The following is a 20578-nucleotide window of genomic DNA, read 5'->3' on the forward strand; positions in this document are numbered from 1 at the left end:
TGCCCAGCCTCCATCCCTCCACTCTGTTCATCAGCACATCTGCCACTAACCAACACCCAGACAGCTTGTCTGAGAGTGGCACCCCAACGAGAGGTAAGCAGCACCAGCCACACAGCCTCTGTGTTCTCCCCTGGGCCGGCGTCTGCTATGCCCATTCAGGAGGGGGGGGGGGGGGTGTTAGAGAAGCTGTGGCAGCCGGGACTTTCCCCCCGGCCAACCAGGAGCAGGCTGGGAAGATCTGCTGTTAGTACAAGACCGGGATGGGGAGAGGACACAGCTGGGGCTAAAACTCCCCAGGGTGGGGGAAGGGGAGGGGAAGGGGGGGGATGTAGAGACAAAGAAAGAGAGTTATGGTCTGGTGGAGGAGAGAAGCAGGGAAGGGTGCAGCAATAGACGTCAGAGAGTCACGAGTGTGTGGTGCAGAGGACCACCGAGAGAACCAGAGGAAGACAGCAGGCAGGAGAGGAAGGAGGAGAGAAGACACACATACTAGAAGGATGAAGCACTGCTGGGAGAGCAGATGAATGGCACGAGAGTAAGAAGAGAGAGAGAGAGACTGAAAAGAGAGCATGAGAAGAGAGACAAAGGGAGGGAGAGAGAGGGTGAACGGGTGATTAATGATTGCAATGGTAACATATTGCACCAGCGCCAGTTTGATTGGTGTGAATCCTTAATCCTTGAGAGGACCCCAAATCTCCTCATTATGGAACTTCATCAAGTCTTTTCACACAAACCCCCCCCCCCCCCCCCCCCGTGTACACACACACACAGACAGACACACACACACACAAACTAATCTCTTCCCTCCAGCTGTGGTCTCCATTTCACCGGGAGAGAAAGAGACGCAGAGTTCTGAAAGTGATGCAGCCTGCCCTCCCTCCCTCCCTCCTTTCTCCCCCTACGCCTCACAATAGAGGAATACCAAAAGAGAGAGGGCAAAAAAACGGGGTTCTGCTTATCAGTCTGTAATTGGGCGTCGAACGAGGGACCGAGGTTGTTCTGCCTTGTTTCCGAGTCTCGCTCCGTAAAAGACTCACGCGTGGATTTAAATGTCATTTCCATATGCGGCTGGGGGCCCGGGCGGGAGGCCGGCGGGATCGCGTGTGTGGCGGGCAAGAAGACCTCCTCAGGATGAGCCTCCGTGCGGGAAGATGGAGCCGAGGCCAGGACAGGAGCTGGCCTCTCCTCTCTGTCTGCCTGGAGCCATCATCACCACGCCTCCACAGCCAGATGGGCTCAGCCTGAGTCTGGGATTGGTCGGGGTAGATGTGGGCACACTTGCAGGCGTTTCATAGACACGTACTCTGGTCCGCGCGCTGACTAACACACACAAGCGATCTCTGATCAAACCCTTGTGATGGGAAAGCGGAAGGCTGAACAGATGGATGTGTGTAAATGATTCAGCAATGCCGTCTTCCCGAGGCCACTTAAAAAGTGGTCCTCAGGACAGGAAACATCCGGAAGCTCTTAGCGTAGGCTGTGCAGATGCATGTTAAATGAATCAACGGGATTATCAAAACATGATTATCACCAAGGAAGGTGTTCAATTATTCAATTTGATCTGGTAGTATTGAATGAGACGTTCGGCTTCAATTTCCAGGTCCAATAAAACCTATTTGCACTTTGCTTGGCGTTAAACAAGTTGCCTGCCATGTGGCTGTTGGTAACAACATTATCCTGTGAGTTTGACTGTGGCTGGGTGTTGCAATGAGTAAGTATCGAAACAACTTAACACCTCATTTGTATTCTAACATCATCTCAGAAATCTCCATGAATTAAACTATGGTATAACTACAGCTGCACAGACTTACTTAAGGGACACTTTACAAACACTGTGTTGCACACCGTGGGCATGTTTTGCACTTACTAGGCTTGCCAAGGATTCATTTTGTATTTGCTGTAATATACATTGTAGTTTTGATTTCATTTTGAAAATGTTGATGGTCCTGTTATTTTGTATATTTTTTATTGTGCCTGTTAACATCTGTAACATCTGCAATTTCCCCCTGAGCATCAAGTACTACTCTACTCTATTCTTCTCTCGTCAATGTAAAACACTCACAGCCTTGAACTTTGAGTGTTGACCAACTGTGTTCTCTCACATATAAGGTGAAATGTTAAACTGTGTCAGTTCAACAGAACCTTCTCTCCTGCATGCAAGGTAACTCCATCAGCCAGGAGTCCTTACCAGCGCTCATCACCCTCTATCCCAGCCTTTCCTATCCTGGTCCTCAGGACCCACTGTCCTGCATGTTCTAGAATGTTTCCCTGCTCCAACTCACCTGATTCTAAGGAATGGGACGTTGCCAGGCTTCTGCTGAGCTTCATAACGGCCCCATTAGAATCAGGTGTGCTGGAGCAGGGAAACATCTAGAACATGCAGGACAGTGGGTCCTGTGGCCCAGGCCTGGGAAAGTCTGCTCTATACTGCACGAGGGGCTACTACACCATGGAGGAACAGCCCAAGGGGAGGGGGGGGGATACCCCACCTGTGTGGTGGGCGGAGGCGTCTCCCTTGGTGACGGTGCTGCTGATGTGGAGGTCCTGGAAGAGGGGCAGGCCCGCGGGGCCCCCCTCAGGTCGGAGGCGGGGCCGGACGAGGCGCTCCGCCCCGGTGATGGTAATGCGGGGCTCGCTGGGCTGCATCACCATGACCACGCATCGATGTCCGGGATGGAGATACACGTGTCCTCGCCGAAACACCTTGGAGATAGACGGGCGCGCGCACACACACACGCACACACACACACACAGAGGATACGCAGGAGGGTTAAGTGTGATTGTGTGTGTGCGTGTGCTCACAGTACTGGCAACAACCAAACGTGTGTTTGTGTGGATCTGTCATCATGGTTATTGGCAACGAGACATGGGCCTACCTACACCTGTTCACACTAGGGAAGGGAGTCTGACTGTGGAAAGCAATAAATACCTTCACGCCATAAACACACTGTTGCAGACATCTGACATAGACACGCGCCAGTGACTTGACACACACAGCGTAAACAATGCAGATTAGACATCAATCAATAGGTAACAACAGCCGCCGAGACAGAGAAAGGAGCTGGAGAGAGAGAGAGAGAGAGAGAGAGAGAGAGAGAGAGAGAGAGAGAGAGAGGAGAGAGAGAGAGAGAGAGAGAGAGAGAGAGAGGAGAGAGAGAGATGAGAGAGAGAGAGAGAGAGATGAGAGAGAGAGAGAGAGGAGAGAGCGAGAGAGGAGGAGGAGGAGGAAAATGACAGTCAACAAGGGAGCGGTTAAAGCTGGAAACTTGAGGGATGTTTTCGCATTTCACTGAAGTCTTTTAGAAGACTAACATCTGTCAGCGACAGGGGGAAAAAAATAGAAAATTGGCGCACAACAGCTTTTCATCGCGCTCGGCAAGTTTAACAGAGTAGGAGTGAACACAGAGAACGCATGTATCCTGTGTAGGGCCAGCCGTAATAAACATCAAATATACAACCGATAAACATCATTCCTCTGTTCAACTCGCGGCATTTGTATTATGCCTCTCTCTGTTGCGTCAAGCACATGTTTCAACTTAAGTCAAATAGTAAACTGTATATGAACAGTTCCCATCTAGTGTCACTCCCACTGACGGAGGAAAACCAGATCACGTTTCTAGGCGTGTTGTAATATCTCACGCCTTTCTCTCGAGCGGCGCTCCGCTCGCCGTCTTTTCCCGCCGTGGCGACGCATTGTTTCGGCGGAGAGAGAAAAGAAAAGCGGAGGCAGCTAGGCGAGGAGAGTTTTGCGTGGGCTGCCTCGAGGACTTGGTCCCTGTCCAACTTAATTAAAGAAGAAAATGACAGGGGAGAACAATAGCCCAGCATAGATTACTGCAAGATACTTTTTGCCTGATGCGGGCAGTAATTGCAGTTATTAGGGTTTAGCGGAAAACACATTTAATTGTGTTTTAAGGAATTAATTAACAACTCAATGTATTTGTTTACAATGATATGACACTTGCGGGGACTTTTTCCAACCTCTCGCTGTAGGAGATCTTTACTTGGCAGTGCTTGACTTCTAATATATGTGTTGGTGCCTTTATTTTGCATTTGTTTTATAGAAGGTGTGTATCAGTGTGTGTTGCTGTGAGACGAAAACACACACCCTTTCAGTGAGATGCCTACATGGTCAAACACAAAAACAGAAATTAAAACTTTACAAGTGAAAGGAAAATCGGCGCCACGTATCCATTCCTAATAGATTTGCCTGCGGCCCATTGGACCTGTCCTCCCCCCAGACACCAATCCGCTCCACTTCCTTGGGCGGGCCCCGCCCCCGGACTGCCGCCGAACCCACCGGGGGGCGGAGCTTGGCCCCTTAGGGCGGCGCTGTGGGGGGCTACCCATATTTAAAGCTCACATGCATATTCATGAGGGCCCACAAGGGAAGCGTGTCATTCTATACCAGCACTGCTCCCTCTCTGGCTGTCCTCTGGCCAAACCCAGACAGAATTATTAATAGATAACATGAAAATGTAAAAAATAGCCCCAGGTGGCAATGTGAAACAGAGAACGGCAGATTAAAGAACAAGAGCTCTGAAGAGAGAGAGAGAGATCTTAATGTGACCGCGCCGAAGGTTTTGAACAACAGTTACATCACTGGGAAGCCAAAGACAGGAAGAAGAAAAGCAGAAGGGGAGGAAACAGAGACGAGGGGCTAAAGAGGACAGAGAAGGAAAGCGTCTAACAACCCCCACCCCCCCCCCCCCCCCTGACACTAACACAGAGCAGCACAGCGAGCAGACAGCTGGAGCCACAGGCCAGAAGCAGGGCCTTACTGGACAGATGATGGAGATGTGAAGGCGTCTGATCCCTGGCGTTGGGAACTGGCGGGAGTTGATGTAGGAGACCTTCCTCAACGCTGCATTCATGTTCTCCAGGTCCTCCCCCTCCATCACCAGGATAGACTGGGCAGGGTTGAAGTGGAAACTGGGGAGGGGAGGGAGGGAGGGAGGGAGAGAGAGGGAGAGAGAGAGAGAGAGAGAGAGAGAGAGAAGAGAGAGAGAGGGAGAGAGAGAGAGAGAGAGAGAGAGGGAGAGAGAGGGAGAGAGAGGGAGAGAGAGGGAGAGAGAAAGGAGGGTGAGCCATAACAGCAACACGTAGATAGATAACATTATGGAGAAGACTAAGACTGTCTTGTTGAGCGAGGGATGAACAGGGAGGGGTGAGGGTTACGCAATGTTTCATATTGAAATCAGTCCTGTGTGTGTGAGTGTGTGTGAGTCTGTGGGCATGTCGGGATACAATGTGCGGACTATGTGTGAGTACTACTCCCCTCTGAGTGTATTGCTGTCTGTGAGTACTGTGTACAGTGTGTGTGTGTGTGGAGCCCTCTGTGCTGTTTGATAGTGGGGATCATAAGCCTACAGAAGGTAGGCTCTTCAGACAGTTGCAGTCCCGGGTCCCGCTGGACCAGCACTGAATCAACCAGAGCGGCTTTTCAGCGGTGATACGGCTGCAACAGAGAGCCCTCGCTCCGGGGGGCTATCCAGTCCCTGTGTCTGTGTCCTTTCATCCCTCCCTCCACTGTCTCTGGCTTTCCTCCCTCGCGTGTCTCTCTGTGATTGCATTCTCAAAGCTCACACCTGATCCTAAATGGCGTCCTTAAGCTCTCCTTCTTGGACTCGGGGGAGAGCAGAGATACCAAAAAGAAAATGAAAGACGCAAAAAAAAGAAAGGAAGCAAGAAAAAAGGAAGATGAAGTGGATCAGTCCTGGAGACTTTTACCCCCTCCTCCTCTTTTTCCTCTCTCATCCTATCTGTCCCCTTCACCAGGAGGCCCGGTGCCCATGGCAGGAGACGTCCAGAGAGGTGTGTGAGCGGGGCAGGCCGGGGGAGAGGCCCGGCCTCGGGGAGAGAGACCAGACCAGAGGACTGGTCTAACACTCCGGGGGTCCAGATAACGCTTTGTGGGTAGAACACGCTACTGTCTAACACTCGCAAAGTTCAAATCATTTGGTATCTTGTTCACGTAATTGATGCGTGAATTAATTTGGAAGTTGGTGAGATCGGCTCCACCATCGCCCCTGGATTGCTACAAATAGTACCAACTGTGAGTATTTAACAGTGGCGGGTAGTCTGGGGTCTGAAGAACACCTGAGTAACACTTCAAATCTAAACATGTTTAAGTTATTAATTAGTCATCAGACAAATTGTATTATTGTTTTATGTTTATACATTTTTTTTATATAACTTGCCTACATGCTTTTCTGATAATGACTTCAACATGAGCATTCACTTACCAAATAGGAAACAGCATTTCTGCCAAATAGTCCCTATTAAGCCATGCTGTGGAAGCAATTCCTATGTTTGTTCATTTAACTTGTTGCCTACAGCCTTAAGGCCCCGTCACACCATAACGTTCTGGTCAAAGTCCTCTGAACGTTCTAATCGTTCAATTTCGAGCGTTCTAGGGCGAGGTGGACACATCTGGCGTGTGAGTAACGCATGACTAGGGTGGGACTGACACATAACTAGCGAGGGACTTACGCATGAGGAGCGTGTAACAGCGACCAAGTAAGACACCTCTGAAAACTATAAGCGTGTGACGACGTGTCACTGGTGTGTGAATAACGACAGAGTAGCGTTTTGCTACGCGCGACAAACGATTAGTCAACGTTAGACGAGCGTGTTGAGCGTGTGACTAACGTGTGAATAACGACAGAGTAACGTTTTGCTGGCATGTGGGTTTTATGACCAAACGGGTATAAAACACTGGAAAATCAGTGGATTCAGTTGTTCTGAACAGTAAACATCATGCCGCCTAGACGACATAAGGGTGCGAGGGGGGGTTCTGCTACTAGCGAGTGAGTTGTTCACTTCAAAGCAAACGATGAATAACAACCAAGTAACGCTAGGGTAACGACTGTGATACATGAACTAACGATAGCCAAACGTGTGCAACGTTAGTCAAACGTTCCACAAACGTTCTTCAGCGTTATCCAGCGTTTAAAATTAAACTTTGAAGAACGCTGGTCGCCATGAGGACTTTTGTGCATGTTCAAAACCTTTTTTTTGGACCAGCGTTCTCCGCCGATCACCGACGATTACCAGCGTCACCAGCGTCCACACAACACTCTTCTGGCGCTATACCAGCACTATACCAGCGACCATGGACGATTATCAACGTTTCCTCGAACGTCATAGAACGTCGACCAGAACGTTATGGTGTGACGGGGCCTTTAGTGTCTCCTTTAGAATATCCAAGTGGTATTCACTAAGCACGGCAACACTGCAGAACACATCATTCCACCAAGAGAGTCCCTGTCTCCTATCAGCCACCCGTCCAGAGCTTTGGTCTGGTTAGTTACGAATTCTTTCATCTAGAAGCATCATGCTAAGCCAAGATAATTGCTTCCAGTAGACATGAGTGATGTAACTTCTTGAGTGAAAAACAACCTGAAGGTTTAAGCAATGGAATCCCCAGGATTTACAGAGTGATTTACAGAGATGGCATAAAAAGCTAAGCTTTGTTGACAGATTGAAGGTCTTTATTCCCATTGTGGTTTTGGAAATAAATGATGTTGTGAAAGACATCACTGATGAGGAGGCCATTAAGGAGGAGCCGCCACGCCCAGAAACTTCCACCGCCTACTTCTTGGGGTATCTGCATAAATTCACCTGAGGTGGCAAGAGAAACAAATAATGCCTGGAGTGTTACCCATCTGACAGCTGCATTATACAGGAGCAGTGGGGCCTGGCCTTGGGGCCTTCACCAACCCCCCTCCTCTCTCTCTCTCTCTCTCTCTCTCTCTCTCTCTCTCTCTCTCTCTCTCTCTCTCTCTCTCTCTCTCTCTCTCTGTGTGTTGTTTTCTACCTTTATCCCCTTGCCCAGGCTCTCCAGTGAGTTGATGTCGAGTCCCTCTTTGCAGGCCTGCAGACAGGAGATGACCTTCTGGCTCTCGATCTTCCCTGGACGGATGGTCAGGCCTGACAGGCTGCCCCTGAAATACTGGGTGAAGCGAGGCTTCGTCACTTCACCGCCTGTAAACACACACACCCACACACACGCTTGCATGAAGCATTCACTGGGGAAGCACATTTTCAGTCGATGCTCCAGCAGTGTTTTGATCAGCACTTCTGTTGTCATTTCATGACCACTTGAACGCCCACCCCCCCCTACCTCTCCACTGGCCAGATGGGCCGGAGGCAGCCCTCCAATTCCAAGTCATCTATCGGGCCCAGCTTTGTGGACTGCATGCGGAGCCAAAATGGCCGCCTGGTTGGCTTTTAGCCATCAGAAAGCCTTTAGCCGATCGTTGGGGCAGAAAGCTGGCCTGATTACTGTCTGCTGTTGATGAGGAGAGTACGACTCATTTATGCAAAGTGTCTACACTCTTCACGATAAATATGAAACAGGAAGCTGTAAACCAGATATATGTGTGAGATGTGACCAGCTCACACATATATCTACCTGTACATGTGTAGGTACTGCGGGTGGGTAGGTATTGTACAAAAGCCGACAGTCTGTTGTTAATAAGAGGCTTATTGTTGGAATAAAACACTTCATTTTTGTGTAATTGGTTTGTCTGTTTCTCTCTCTTCCTCTTCTTTTGTCTTCCTCGCTCTCCCTCTCCCATATATACACAATCAACCCCTTCTAACCTCTCAGACACATTTTTTTGAATCTGTGTAACTAATGTTCTGCCTACCCCTGGCCCTCCTTCTTTCTCATCCTTATAAAAAGTGGCCGCTGAGATCGACCCTCGCCGCCTGGCAGATGTTATTCATTCAGGGGCGAGCCAGAGAGACCATTAAGAGGCCCGGAGACAGACAAGACGGACAGATCAGATTAATCAGACGTTATGAACCGAGAATAATGCGGTTGATAAAATCGCTGATCGCTCCACTTTGTTCATGTCTTTTATATGGAGTCAGCTCTCTATTCCCTTTCTCAGCCTGTCCTTGCAGAGAAATGATAGGGATGGACAAGTGTAGTGAATGGGTCTCTGTGTGATACAAGAAGGTTGAGAGAGCAATAAAGAGAAAGAGAGCAAGGGAGAGAGCGAGAAAGAGTGAGGACCGGATAAAGAAAGAGGTGGGGAGAGTGAAAGGAACAGAGAGGAGTTTGGTGTGCATCTCACATCCTAGGGTGTACCCTTTTTCGAGTAAGTCTCTTTACACAGTTGCAACTTATGATAAGGGTGAAAGGTTAAATACAGCCTGACTCAGGAGAAACTGCCAGGAAACTCAGGAGATGGCACTTATTCTCTAAGGGGGGTGAGGGAGAGAGAGAACGCCCCTGTTATTAGAGAAGAAAGGGAGAAAATACTCTCTGTGTCTTTAAAAACACTCGGGCTAGGTTTGGTTGAAGAAGCTGGGCTAACCGACAAGGGCCGGACATAAACAGTGTTCTAATACCAGCAGACTACACACTCTCCTTTCCTTTCTGCATTTTGAATTTACAATTTCTCCTTTTTACTTTTCTTTTTTCTCCTTTTTTCTTCTCATTCAAAGTTTCACGAAAAAATACCTAACCCTTCACTTCATGTCAGCTTTGAACATTGACAATTAGCCTTATCATTTTGAAACGTTTTTTCCCCCCACCCGATTTCTACAAAAGAAAAAAAAAGCTTCAAAAAATCCTCTGAAGACTGAGACTCTAGAAGTTGAAGCAGCTTTCCCACAAACCCATCTTGCTGGAACATTCTACCCTATCAATAGCGTAGAGCTAACCGCTAAATCCTAGCTTCTGAAAAGGCAATTGACGGGGGATAATAGCTTGTGTAAAGATATCAGGGGCCCTTCTACAACTCTTTACTGAGGCTTACTCCCCGTTAGAAAAGGCGTAATAGCCGATGAACTCCCTTTTCTATTCAGCGCCTTATAATCCTCCTCAGCGCTTCCAGCGTTCCATCAGTGATTCAGCGAAAAGAGAGGGAGAAAAGGATATAAGAAAACCCCCAGTCATCAGTGTGGGATAAAAGGCGTTAAAATGACCCTCCTGTGGCATGGTAAAAATGCCCCCCAATGTATCTCAAACACATCGGCAAAGTTATGAGCTATTACACACATTCGCCCTTTAGTTTAAGCTGGGCAACCTGCAAGTTACATCTACTGTATAACAAGCTTTTTTGTTCACTTAAACCAGGCTGCAGGCGTGGGAGACGACGGCCGAGCTGTACTGAATCATTCAAACCCTGATGCATTGTGCTTGAAAGACGCATTCGAGATGGCAGGCACTTACAAAAGTCAAACTGACTGTGGCCAAACGTTTTCGTTTCGCCTCCATTGACGGCACCACGCTAAGACACTTGTGTTTGAAGTACACAAAAGGCGCTTGGAAATACGAGCTTTCTTCGCTGTCCTTGTCCCCCACCTCACCTTGCCAGCACGCTCCCACTGTGAGCTGCACGTCAATCTGGGAGGGGTGGATCGGCCAATCGTCAGTCACCAGGTAGGGGTCGTAGGTCACCCCGTCCACGTAGAGCGTGACCAGGGGGAACTCCACGTTGATGACGTAGTAGTGCCACTCCTTGTCGCAGATCTGAGAGACGGAGAGCGGAGAGACAGCGAGAGAGACGACACGAGGCAGGACATTAGTTCACGTGAAACGTTTTGAACTGTCGTCATGCCAAAGAACTCGAACACAAAATAAAGAAGAAAAAAAAAGCTTTTGAGAACCGAAAAGTCAGCAACACAATGGATGGAGAACCAGAGTGCTTTTCGTCCCTCTTTTGTATTTACCAGTGGTTCTAATTTAGGGAGTGCTAATGGCTCTTTAATAGGCGCCCTGCCAAGGTTCCACCTGGGGGGGGGGGGGGGGGGGGGTGCTAGCTCAGAAAAGAGCTAAATGGATCACTAATGGTGCCCCCGCTATGACAGCAGATGGGGGAGCTGTCACCTCTCTCTGGACATGAGCAACAATTCATACACACACAGGCATTCTCTCTCTATCTATCTCTCTCTCTCTCTCTCTCTCTCTCTCACACACACACACACACAAACACTTCTGCTCTTTCTGTGTCAACATTCGCACTGGTAAAAAGCTAAAGCACTGCAGACGTGACCTACTGTCTACTGCAGTAGGTCACTGTAGACATGAAACTGCAGGTTTCTGTATATATATATACGGTATATGTATGTGTGTGCGCGCGTTTGTGCATGTGTGTCTGCATTGAGCCCATGTCTGTTTGTCAGAGCAGAATCCAGGACACCCTCCAGCCCCTGACATGGTTCTGAGTGGGAGCCAGGTTCTCCACACCAACCCTGGGGTCCAGGGAGACTTCAGAAGGTCCTGACTGACACGCCCTCTACTCCCAACTCACTTCTCAGTGGCTGGATGGCAGGGAGGGGGAGGGCCCTGCAGCACTGGGCTAGTTGACTGACAGCTCACATATACGGCATCATAGTTACACAAGCCCCCAGCTACTCCCTTGGTAGGGCCCCCTCCCTAACTCCCTCTCCCCACCCATGTATGGCCTTTCTATTCTCTACCTGTTTTCTCTCTTACTTTCTTTCTTACTCTTTCACTCTCTCTCTATATCCTCCATCTCTCTTTCTTTATCCCTCCCTCCCTCCCTCCCTCACTCCTCTCCCATCTCTTTTCCCTCATCATGTATCCACAGTAGATCTGACAGTCCCATGCAGTCATCTCTCTCCCCAAGGCTAGTCCCCCCACCCTCCTCTTAAGTTCAGCTCTGATGAATCTCTTGTCTCATGCTGCCACCGCCTGGCTCATTGATGTCCTATCTCAGGTAACCCGGGGCAACCTGTGCGCGCCGGGGGTGGTGAGCGCGTGGGCATCCATCACTAGCTGCACATCTCCAAACCCTGCCTGCTTCAGCAGCAGTATCCTGAGATGACCTGGAGCCAGGAACATGGTTTATCAATATAACTAGCAGCAGTCTTAGGCGATACTGTCCTACGATGACATGGGATGAGGATCATCTAGTTGGCAAGGGCAAATGAGGTTAGACTTCGTCTAAGATACAAGAAACTGCCCTGAGGTGAACTGCAACAGCCTTCAGGACCAAACAATGGCCACTTGTTATAGAGGATGTGATGGACCTGTTAGCAACACGCTAGCATAGCAGCTGTGAGCTAGCTAGTAGTAGCATTACAATGAATGATTGTTAAACACCAGGGAGCTGATAATGAGAGCACATCTGCTAAAGAAAGAGTACAGTTTGCAGAATGCTAATCTCTGCATCTCGGCGGAGACATCCTGGCATCAATGGGATACGTTGGGGCTGTCCACAGCCAGGATACGGCTGCTCCTCATTTCTAGGTCAGAAACTTGGAAATACTCGAAGGGTTAGCAATTATGTAGCAGTCACTGTCAGTCACAGAATTCGACACTGTCATTGAAGATGGAACTCACATGCACAAGAATGCACCTACAACCACACACTCACACTCACTCACTTTCTCTCACACACACAAACACACCCACCCACACACGCACTTAGGATTGTGTCTATCCACTCACTCAAACACAGCCTGGCAGCACCCCTGTTGTTGGGCTCTTTCCCTGGATCAATATTTCAAAGAGCGTTGTTCATATGGGACCAGCAGTGACTGGTGGATGACTTCCTCCAGGCTTCAAAGGGGGAGGCGGCAGCATGTCTGGCCCAGCAGAGGCTCACTCTGCTGGGGGTGGGACAGCAGTGGGTCTGCCTGCTTCTGGCTCAGACCCCCAGAGGGAGAGAGATAAATAAAGGATGTTTTCAGCAGTTGATTTTTCCCTCAGACTGTATGTCGCCTCTGTCTCTCTTTTCATGAGTGTTTCTTTTTTCTCTCTTTTTCTTTCTCACACTCACATCCTCCACAGCTTCAAGTTTGTCATCCAGAAATAGTGGGTTACCTAAACGGTTGCCATGCATGTTTCAACTTTAACTGTAACTGTAACACAAAGATAGCCCTAACAGAAGGGCTGAATACGATGAACACAATTTTTTACTCAAATTAAGCAAGTCGAAAGCAAATTAAGAAAGTGTTTGTTAAAGTATCTCAAGCAGATCAAGATCAAGATGTCAGGATTGAAGTGAAACTCATCAAAAACAATTAGAGGAGAACAGGTGCACTGCTATGCCTGGTGGGTAACCAGCTGGATGGAGATATAGTGTGTTTAGTCTGTACAGTGTGTGTGTGTGTGTGGTGGTGATGTGTGTGTGTGTGGTACAGAAGTGCTCTCCCGGGGGTGCAAGAGATAGAATCGAAGCCATGCTACTTGCCTGTGGGCCGAAAATATCAGAAGAGGAAGCTGTCTGTTACTGTACTGCTCTCTACACAGATGTGCCACAGGGCATGGGAGTGGGGGGGTGGGGTTTGATGTGTGTGTTTCAAGCTGCAAACACCCACACACACACAAACAGACATCAAAATGAGCAAAGTTCAACTTTAGCGCAAAACAAAAGTTTACATGGAAGTGAGTTGCTCCAGCTCTCATGAAAGGAAAGCGAGCCTCCGATTCCCAGGTCTCCCCATGTCTCTCTCCCCCACATGCAAATTAAAAGACAGAAGGAAATAAATAAATAAACCCACAAACAAGGAGGAGAGCGTGGTGCTGCAGGACCAGAGAGACCGATATGGAAAAAGGAGGGGGGGGGGGGGGGAGAAAACAACCATTGACAGTAGCCTGTTGGACAATAAGGCTGTGGAGAATAGACAGGGAGGGGAGGGGGGGGGGGGGTCGGAGAGATATAGAGAGAGTGGAAGGGGGACAGAAAGAGAAGACAGAGAGGGAGAGAGAGAGAGAGAGAGAGAGAGAGAGAGAGAGAGAGAGAGAGACAGAGAGAGAGAGAGAGAGAGAGAGAGAGAGAGAGAGAGAGAGAGAGAGAGAGAGAGAGAGAGAGAGAGAGAGAGAGAGAGAGAGAGAGCAGAGACATCACACATCAAAGACACCTCATCATCTCCTGGGCACGCCAGGCTGTGGAGGAAAACAAAATCACACTCTGCCTCTCCTTCGCCCTCTCTCTCTCTCTCTCTCTCTCTCTCTCTCTCTCTCTCTCTCCCTCTCTCTCTCTCTCTCTCTCTCTGTCTCTCTCTGTCTCTCTCTCTCTGCTCGCCCTCTCTCTCTCTCTCTCTCTCTCTCTCTCACTCTCTCCGCCGTCTCCTCGCCCCTTTACGCCTCCCTTTCTTCTTCTCTATTAGTAGCTGAGTTGCAGCAGAAAGTGCTTTGGAGTTAAAAAGTCTTAAAGGGACAGGCTCGCAACGCAAGCCTTGTCCCCCCACTCACTTCAAAGACCGACGAACTGAGAGAATTTTATGGAGATTGCAGAAGAGGTGTGGGAGGGTTCGGAAGACAGGATGCTGTGAAGGACAAAGGTGGAAGACAACAGAGTGAAAAGGGAAGATGAAGAGAAATGGAGCGAAAGAGGGGAAATGACAGTTGGAGAAGGAGGAGAAGACGAAAACAGAGGATAGGGCAGAGAGAGAGAGAGAACAAAGAATGGATTGTGGAGGGATAAAGTGAGAAAAGGCGAGGAAGAAGATAAGATACAAAGCAGGAAATAGAAAAGGGATTCGGAGAAAGAAAGAAGAGGGAGAGGGAGAGAGAGGGGCGGAAAGAGAGGGAGAGAGATGGTGAACTGGGGATGGAGAGAGAGCGAAAGGGAGAGAGACAGAGCAAGGGGGAGAAAAAGGAGAAAGGGGGAGAGGGAGAGAAAGAGAGAGGCAGGGCCAGCCATGTTTGTGAAAGGATCCGCACAGAGATTGATGGGCCCCGAGAACAAGGTGACTTCAAGGGGGAGGAACAGGAGAGCGACAGAATGAGAAAGAGAGAGGCAGGGAGAAGTGAGGAGTGTGTGGTGATGTGAGCCGTCGATCCTTCCAGCGTGGCATTCAACTGGAAGGAAACAGAGAAGAAAACGATGAATTTGTAAAAAACAGGTGAGATGGCGGGCGGGGGGGGGGGGGGGGGTTGTTACTGAAACAACTGGTTACAAAACCTTTTTCTTTTAATCTCCCTTTCTTCAAATCTCGCTTCAGCCAAAGACCAATCAAGAGACCTGTACACATGCATAGATGTCTCTGTATCTCTTTCCAAGAGTGTGTGTGTGTGTTGGATGTGCCTGAAGGTGACTATGAATTACCGTCTGGCAAAAGAGACTCATTAGAGTAGCAATTAACACGGTTGCTTCCAGGCGGGTCTTGGAGTCAACAGCCAGACGACCTCTGTATTGGCTAGGGCTAGGCTGCTATCAGGGAATACTAACCACAATTGGAATCCTGTCTCCTAAACACACACACACACACACAAAACACACCCAGATACACGCACACACTGTAAAACATGTGATGGCAGCAAACAAGAAAACCTAAGTCATATGTCCTGACAGCAGCAGAGACAGTTCCGCTGTCGAGTTACGCAACCCACGTCTTATGAAATCATATTACCTGCTTGATATGTCGCAAAATTACAGTGGTTCAATAAAACGTATTGCACAGACCCAGTGTGTGTGTGCGTGTGTGGGCACGCGTCAAGATGTGGGGTGTGTGTGTGTGTAGCGTACTGTATACTGTAATTTGCTCTTAAATAGGTATAGAATTGCACTTACAGTTTTACATTTACCAGGCAGCTGGTAGGTTGCAGAGAGCTGTATTAAAAGAAGTGTATTGTAAGAAAAGAAAGTGAGATAGCAATCTTTTTGTAAAAAACATTTCTATGGGATAAAGAACTGAAAAAGCATGAAAAATTATGAAAGAGAGAGAAAGAGAGTGGTAAACAAATTGAGCAATGCATTAGTCCTCCCAGTTAATGTACTTGGCACAGTCCCACGCTATAATTCACTAGCTCAGTGGTTTAAGAGACACACAGAGCACTCAAAGGCTGCATTCCAACAAAAACCAACATCCTTGCATCTTTAATCTCTCCACTAAAATAACCGGCTATCGTTCCACCTCATTGCTTAAACCCATCAACTTTCCTCAGAACAGCGGACAGCAGGAGAGAACACAGTTTAGGCTGTTAGGACTGAAGCAGTGGAGAAGTGGGTTGCTGTGATTGTGTTGGAACAGGGCCAGGCCCAGAGCTGGGTGCTCTGAAGTGGTCTTGTGGTGGAGCAGAGTTTGGCTCTAGGTCTGTCTCTGTCCTCTGGTTGAGCTGGCACATGCCCCCAGCCACACTAGGTCAGAGAGGGTCTGGCAGAACTGATAGTTTTGTCTCTACTCTCCTGTGCTCATCCCCCCAAAAATTAGTTTGGATGGGAGGAGGTGTGTGTGTGTGAGAGAGAGAGACAGAGAGAGAGAGAGAGAGAGAGAGAGAGAGAGAGAAAGAGAGAAAGAGAGAGAGAGAGAGAGAGAGAGAGAGAGAGAGAGAGAGAGAGAGAGTGAGAGAGAGAGAGAGAGAAAGAAAGAGACAGACAGAGAGAGAGAGAGAGTGTGAGAGAGAGCAAGAGAGAGAAAGCAAGAGAGAGAAAGAGAGGGGGAATAACCGTACACAATTTTAAATACTAAACACAACTTACCGCCCTTGCCAAACAAGACCATCCCCCCATCCCCTTACCTCTCTCTCTTTCTCTCTAGCTACCTATCCCTACACTTTTTTCCATCAATCCATCCATCTTTCCCGTCCCCCTCTATCTCACCTGCACAATGCCTACAATAAAGGAGCCGTCCCATAAATCTTCACTGCAGACCCTGACACCTAACCTGAACACAGGAAGTGGCATAGCCAATCAGGGCCCCGAATCAAAACAACACACAAACTCCTCCCCCCAGAGGCTAAGCTCCAGTGAGGGTTATTTGGGCCAAGAAGTAAGATAAATAAAAGGAGTCGACATGGGAGTGGGAGAAAAGAAAGATTTGGGGAGAAAAGCAAGGTAGTGGGGTACATCCATTTAGGAAGGCTTATGATGACGGATGGGAGTTAAAAAAGGGCTTGCTTTTCTACTGACACCGTTTCTCACCTCCCTCTCCCATTCTGTCAGTCTCTTTACCCCTCTACCTCTCCTTCTCTCTCTATCTATCTTCAACCCCTTTCTTTGTCTCTCTCTTTCACACTGTCAGGCAGCCAGCCAGGTAGTCAGCCAGCCAGCAAGGAAGTCAGCCAGCCAGCCAGGTAGTCAGCCAGCCATCCAGCAAGGAAGTCAGCCAGCCAGCAAGGTAGTCAGGCTGTCAGCCAGCAAACAAGTTGGTCAGCCAGCTAGCCAGCCAGCCAGGTAGTCAGCCAGCTAGCCAGCCAGCAAGGAAGTCAGCCAGCCAGCAAAGTAGTCAGGCTGTCAGCCAGCAAACAAGGTAGTCAGCCAGCAAGCCAGCCAGCAAGGTAATCAGCAGGTCAGCCAGCCAGCAAGGTAGTCAGCCAGTCAGCCAGCCAGCAAGGTAGTCAGCCAGTCAGCAAGCCAGTCAGCCAGCCAGCAAGGTAGTCAGCCAGTCAGCCAGCCAGTAAGGTAGTCAGCCAGGTAGTCAGCCAGTCAGCCAGCCAGTCAGCCAGCCAGTAAGGTAGTCAGCCAGCTAGCCAGCCAGGTAGTCAGCCAGTCAGCCAGCCAGTTAGCCAGCCAGCAAGGTAATCAGCCAGTTAGCCAGCCAGTTAGCCAGCCAGCAAGGTAATCAGCCAGTCAGCTAGCCAGCCAGGTAGTCAGCCAGAATGCTCTATCAAATCAAATCAAATGTATTTGTATAGCCCTTTTTACACGCAAGCATGTCACAGAGGGCTTCACATATGCCCATAGAACTGCCCCTCAACCAACCTAAACCCTCAAGGAAGACAAGGAAAAACTCCCAAAAAACTCTCAACAGGAGAATTTTTTTTTTTTTTTAAATGGAAGAAACCTTGGGAGGAGCAATTCAGAGAGGGATCCCCTCCTCCAGAGACGGTTGGTGGGAGAGAGGAGCAGAACACAGGCTAAACATAGTCATACAGTGTCGATGGGTTTTTAAAACACCAAAATCCATTATTCAACTTTATAGATGTAGGACAGGACCGGGAGACTCGCGACCAGGTCCAGTGTTGGCTGACCGACGACCAGGCAGGTGCTGACAACTCAAACCCCCCACACCACAAGGGATGTGTGTGTGGGGGGGACAGAGAGAGGAGAGCAGGGATAAGAGAATGCCAGGAGCAGCTAACAGTTACAGTCTTAATAGAATGAGATCCCCACCGGTCAAGTGTGGACTGGTGCAGCAATTTAACAGAGCAAAAAAGGGTTCTTTTTTGCTCTATCATGCTCTACTGATAGAGCAGACATCCACTGCTCTATCAGTAGTCAGCAGTGGATGTCTCTGGATGTCAGTAGGTTCAGGCAGTGTTATTGTGGTACAGATGGGCTGCAGATCAATAGTCTGTAGTCTTCAGTCATTCGCAAAGATATTGACATGTGTCTCCAACCTCAGCTCTATCCATCTCTCTTTTTCACTCACTCACTCACACACACACACACACACACACACACACACACACACACACGCACACGCACACGCACACGCACACACGCACACGCACACGCACACACGAAAGCACTCATTTCATCCCTTTTCTCCCACTATTGATTGCTTTCCGTCTCACATATTATCCATAAAAATACAGAGAGGGGCATTGTCATGGCACCAATCAATATCAGATTCCAGATGTGCTCATTCTATTATCTGCGTTTTGGGTAAATCCACTAATGTTAAAAGGATCTGATAAATGCTCTGAATTGTGCTATTTTAAACCTGTAGGGAAAAATGCCTTTTCTCCCTCAAAGCTACTTGAAAGGGCTTTGAAATTGGGTTTGTTAAGACATGTACTAAAGCACACCATGAGGGGAAAAGTCCCAGTCCCACAGTCACCCATCGCACACCAACGTGGGTATGCATGTGCACATTCTAACCCTCTCAGAATGTATTCACAACTCTCTCTCTTTTGTCTCCCCCCCTGACTCTGTCTCTCCCCTTTCCGACTCTCCTTTGAAGCTCTCTGTAAGCCTAATATGTGACAGTAGGCACTAAAGACAGGTGACAGGGAAACTGTGTGAGCCTATCCCTTTAGCCCACACTCATTTACACGCACACGCCGACACACACACACACACACACTTTTAAGAAGGCAAGAATACATTTCAAAAGCCTTCACAGAAAAACAAAAGGACTAGGTTTCAGGCAGTACAAGAAGTGTGTGTGGGTGTGTGTGTGTGTGAGCCCATGAGCTCAGGTGAAGTGAGAGGTACAGGCTACAGTAACTTCTAGCTGACAGGGACGAAGGCCTTTCAAAATGCTGCCGTAACATTCACAAGCTAGGGCTTTGCCTTCCATAATATTCTGTGTGTGTGTTTGTGTGTATGTGTGTGTGTGTGTGTGTGTGTATGTGTGTGTGTGTGTGTGCTGGGAGCTCCGTGGAGGCACTTGGTGCAATGGAGCTCTAAATTTAGCAGCCTCTTCAGTAGGAGTCATCTATCATTCAACACTGACCCTCTCCGATGAGGTGTGTGTGTGGTACACCTGCATCACACTCTCCCCTCCCCCACCACAAGACTAGTGGTCTCCCTTCTGCCGGCACAGCCTCCCACACCGTTAAATGAAAACCTTTAAAAAAAAAAAGAACAAAAAAAGACATCTTTGTTTTCTCGTAGCCAAAACACAGAGGAGTTTCCAACCGCAATCTCTGAGAGCTCGGCACAGTGTCCTCGCTTGTAGCTTGTAGTTGACAGGACAGCTACGTCCTCCTCAGAGTCTAGACCACAGCCCCCACCTCCGTGTCTCAGACACGACCTGGAGAATCTACAGCCACAACTCACCCTACATTCCACTCAAGAGTAGAGAGATGGCAACATTAGCCATGCACATGGCCGAAAACAACGTCAGTGTAATGAAGGTCAATTCAGCCTGCTTCTCTCTCTGTTTATAGAACACAGACGTGAAGTGTCCTTTGTGCCAACTCCTCCACTGTCTCTGGTAGCCGTGAGTCTGTCAGTTCCTCCACGGTCCACCACAGCGCCGCTCTGTGTTCCATTATGTCGACTGAATGGACGGGCACGTCGCTCTCGTTTCTGGAGGCAGAGAAAGGGCAGCTTCCTCTCACTGCCAAGTTTGAAAAAAAAGGCTTTTTATGTGGAACTAAATCAAACTACTTTGAAATATATCCTTCCATATCGAACATTCATACAAAAACACAGCCATAATTAAGATTCAGCGAAAAACACATTTAGGCTGTGAGCTCGAGAACACGATATAACTTGAAAAGACAATCGAACATTCAAAAAATTTAAATAAAAGTTGAACGTAAAGCTTATGTTTGGTGTTCCAATACAGACCGCAACCAACCGACTGCTGTTTTCCTACAGAAGGTTTGAGGTATTCCAAACCACTGAGCAGCACCAGTCGGCCATCAAAAATCCTGCTCAGTTTGAAAAGTATGGCATTGGAAGTGAGAAATATTCAACAGAATGTTTGGTGATAAAACAAGAAGACAGCAAAATGCATCAACAATCTGGCGAGAGCAGATGCTCCACTTCCAAATGCTGCCTCGGAGATATTTGTTTGTGTCTGAATCAACACCATTTTGAAGAAAGATGCTAAGAAAAATGTAAAAGCATGACGCTGAGGAAAGTCCATTGTCTCTTAGAATCCACGCAGGTGCTTCTGCAGGTGCACACAAATGAACAAACACACACTTGCTCACTGCTAACAAAGAGGCACGTGTACACAGATGCACATA

The 20578-nt window shown here is 48.5% G+C and overlaps 1 protein-coding gene across 1 annotated transcript in view; it reads right to left on the reverse strand.

Moving 5' to 3' along the window:
- The window catches only part of LOC134029330 (calsyntenin-2-like), an 87357-nt gene that overhangs the window by 6354 nt on the left and 60425 nt on the right, over nt 1-20578 (reverse strand). Inside the window, 5 exon segments of the mRNA XM_062473416.1 lie at nt 2490-2660; nt 2663-2703; nt 4777-4931; nt 7820-7986; nt 10327-10489. Of these exon segments, the coding sequence (XP_062329400.1) occupies nt 2490-2660; nt 2663-2703; nt 4777-4931; nt 7820-7986; nt 10327-10489 (697 nt within the window).

The sequence above is a fragment of the Osmerus eperlanus genome, chromosome 11 (genome assembly GCF_963692335.1).
Source record: "Osmerus eperlanus chromosome 11, fOsmEpe2.1, whole genome shotgun sequence".
Lineage (NCBI taxonomy): Eukaryota > Metazoa > Chordata > Actinopteri > Osmeriformes > Osmeridae > Osmerus > Osmerus eperlanus.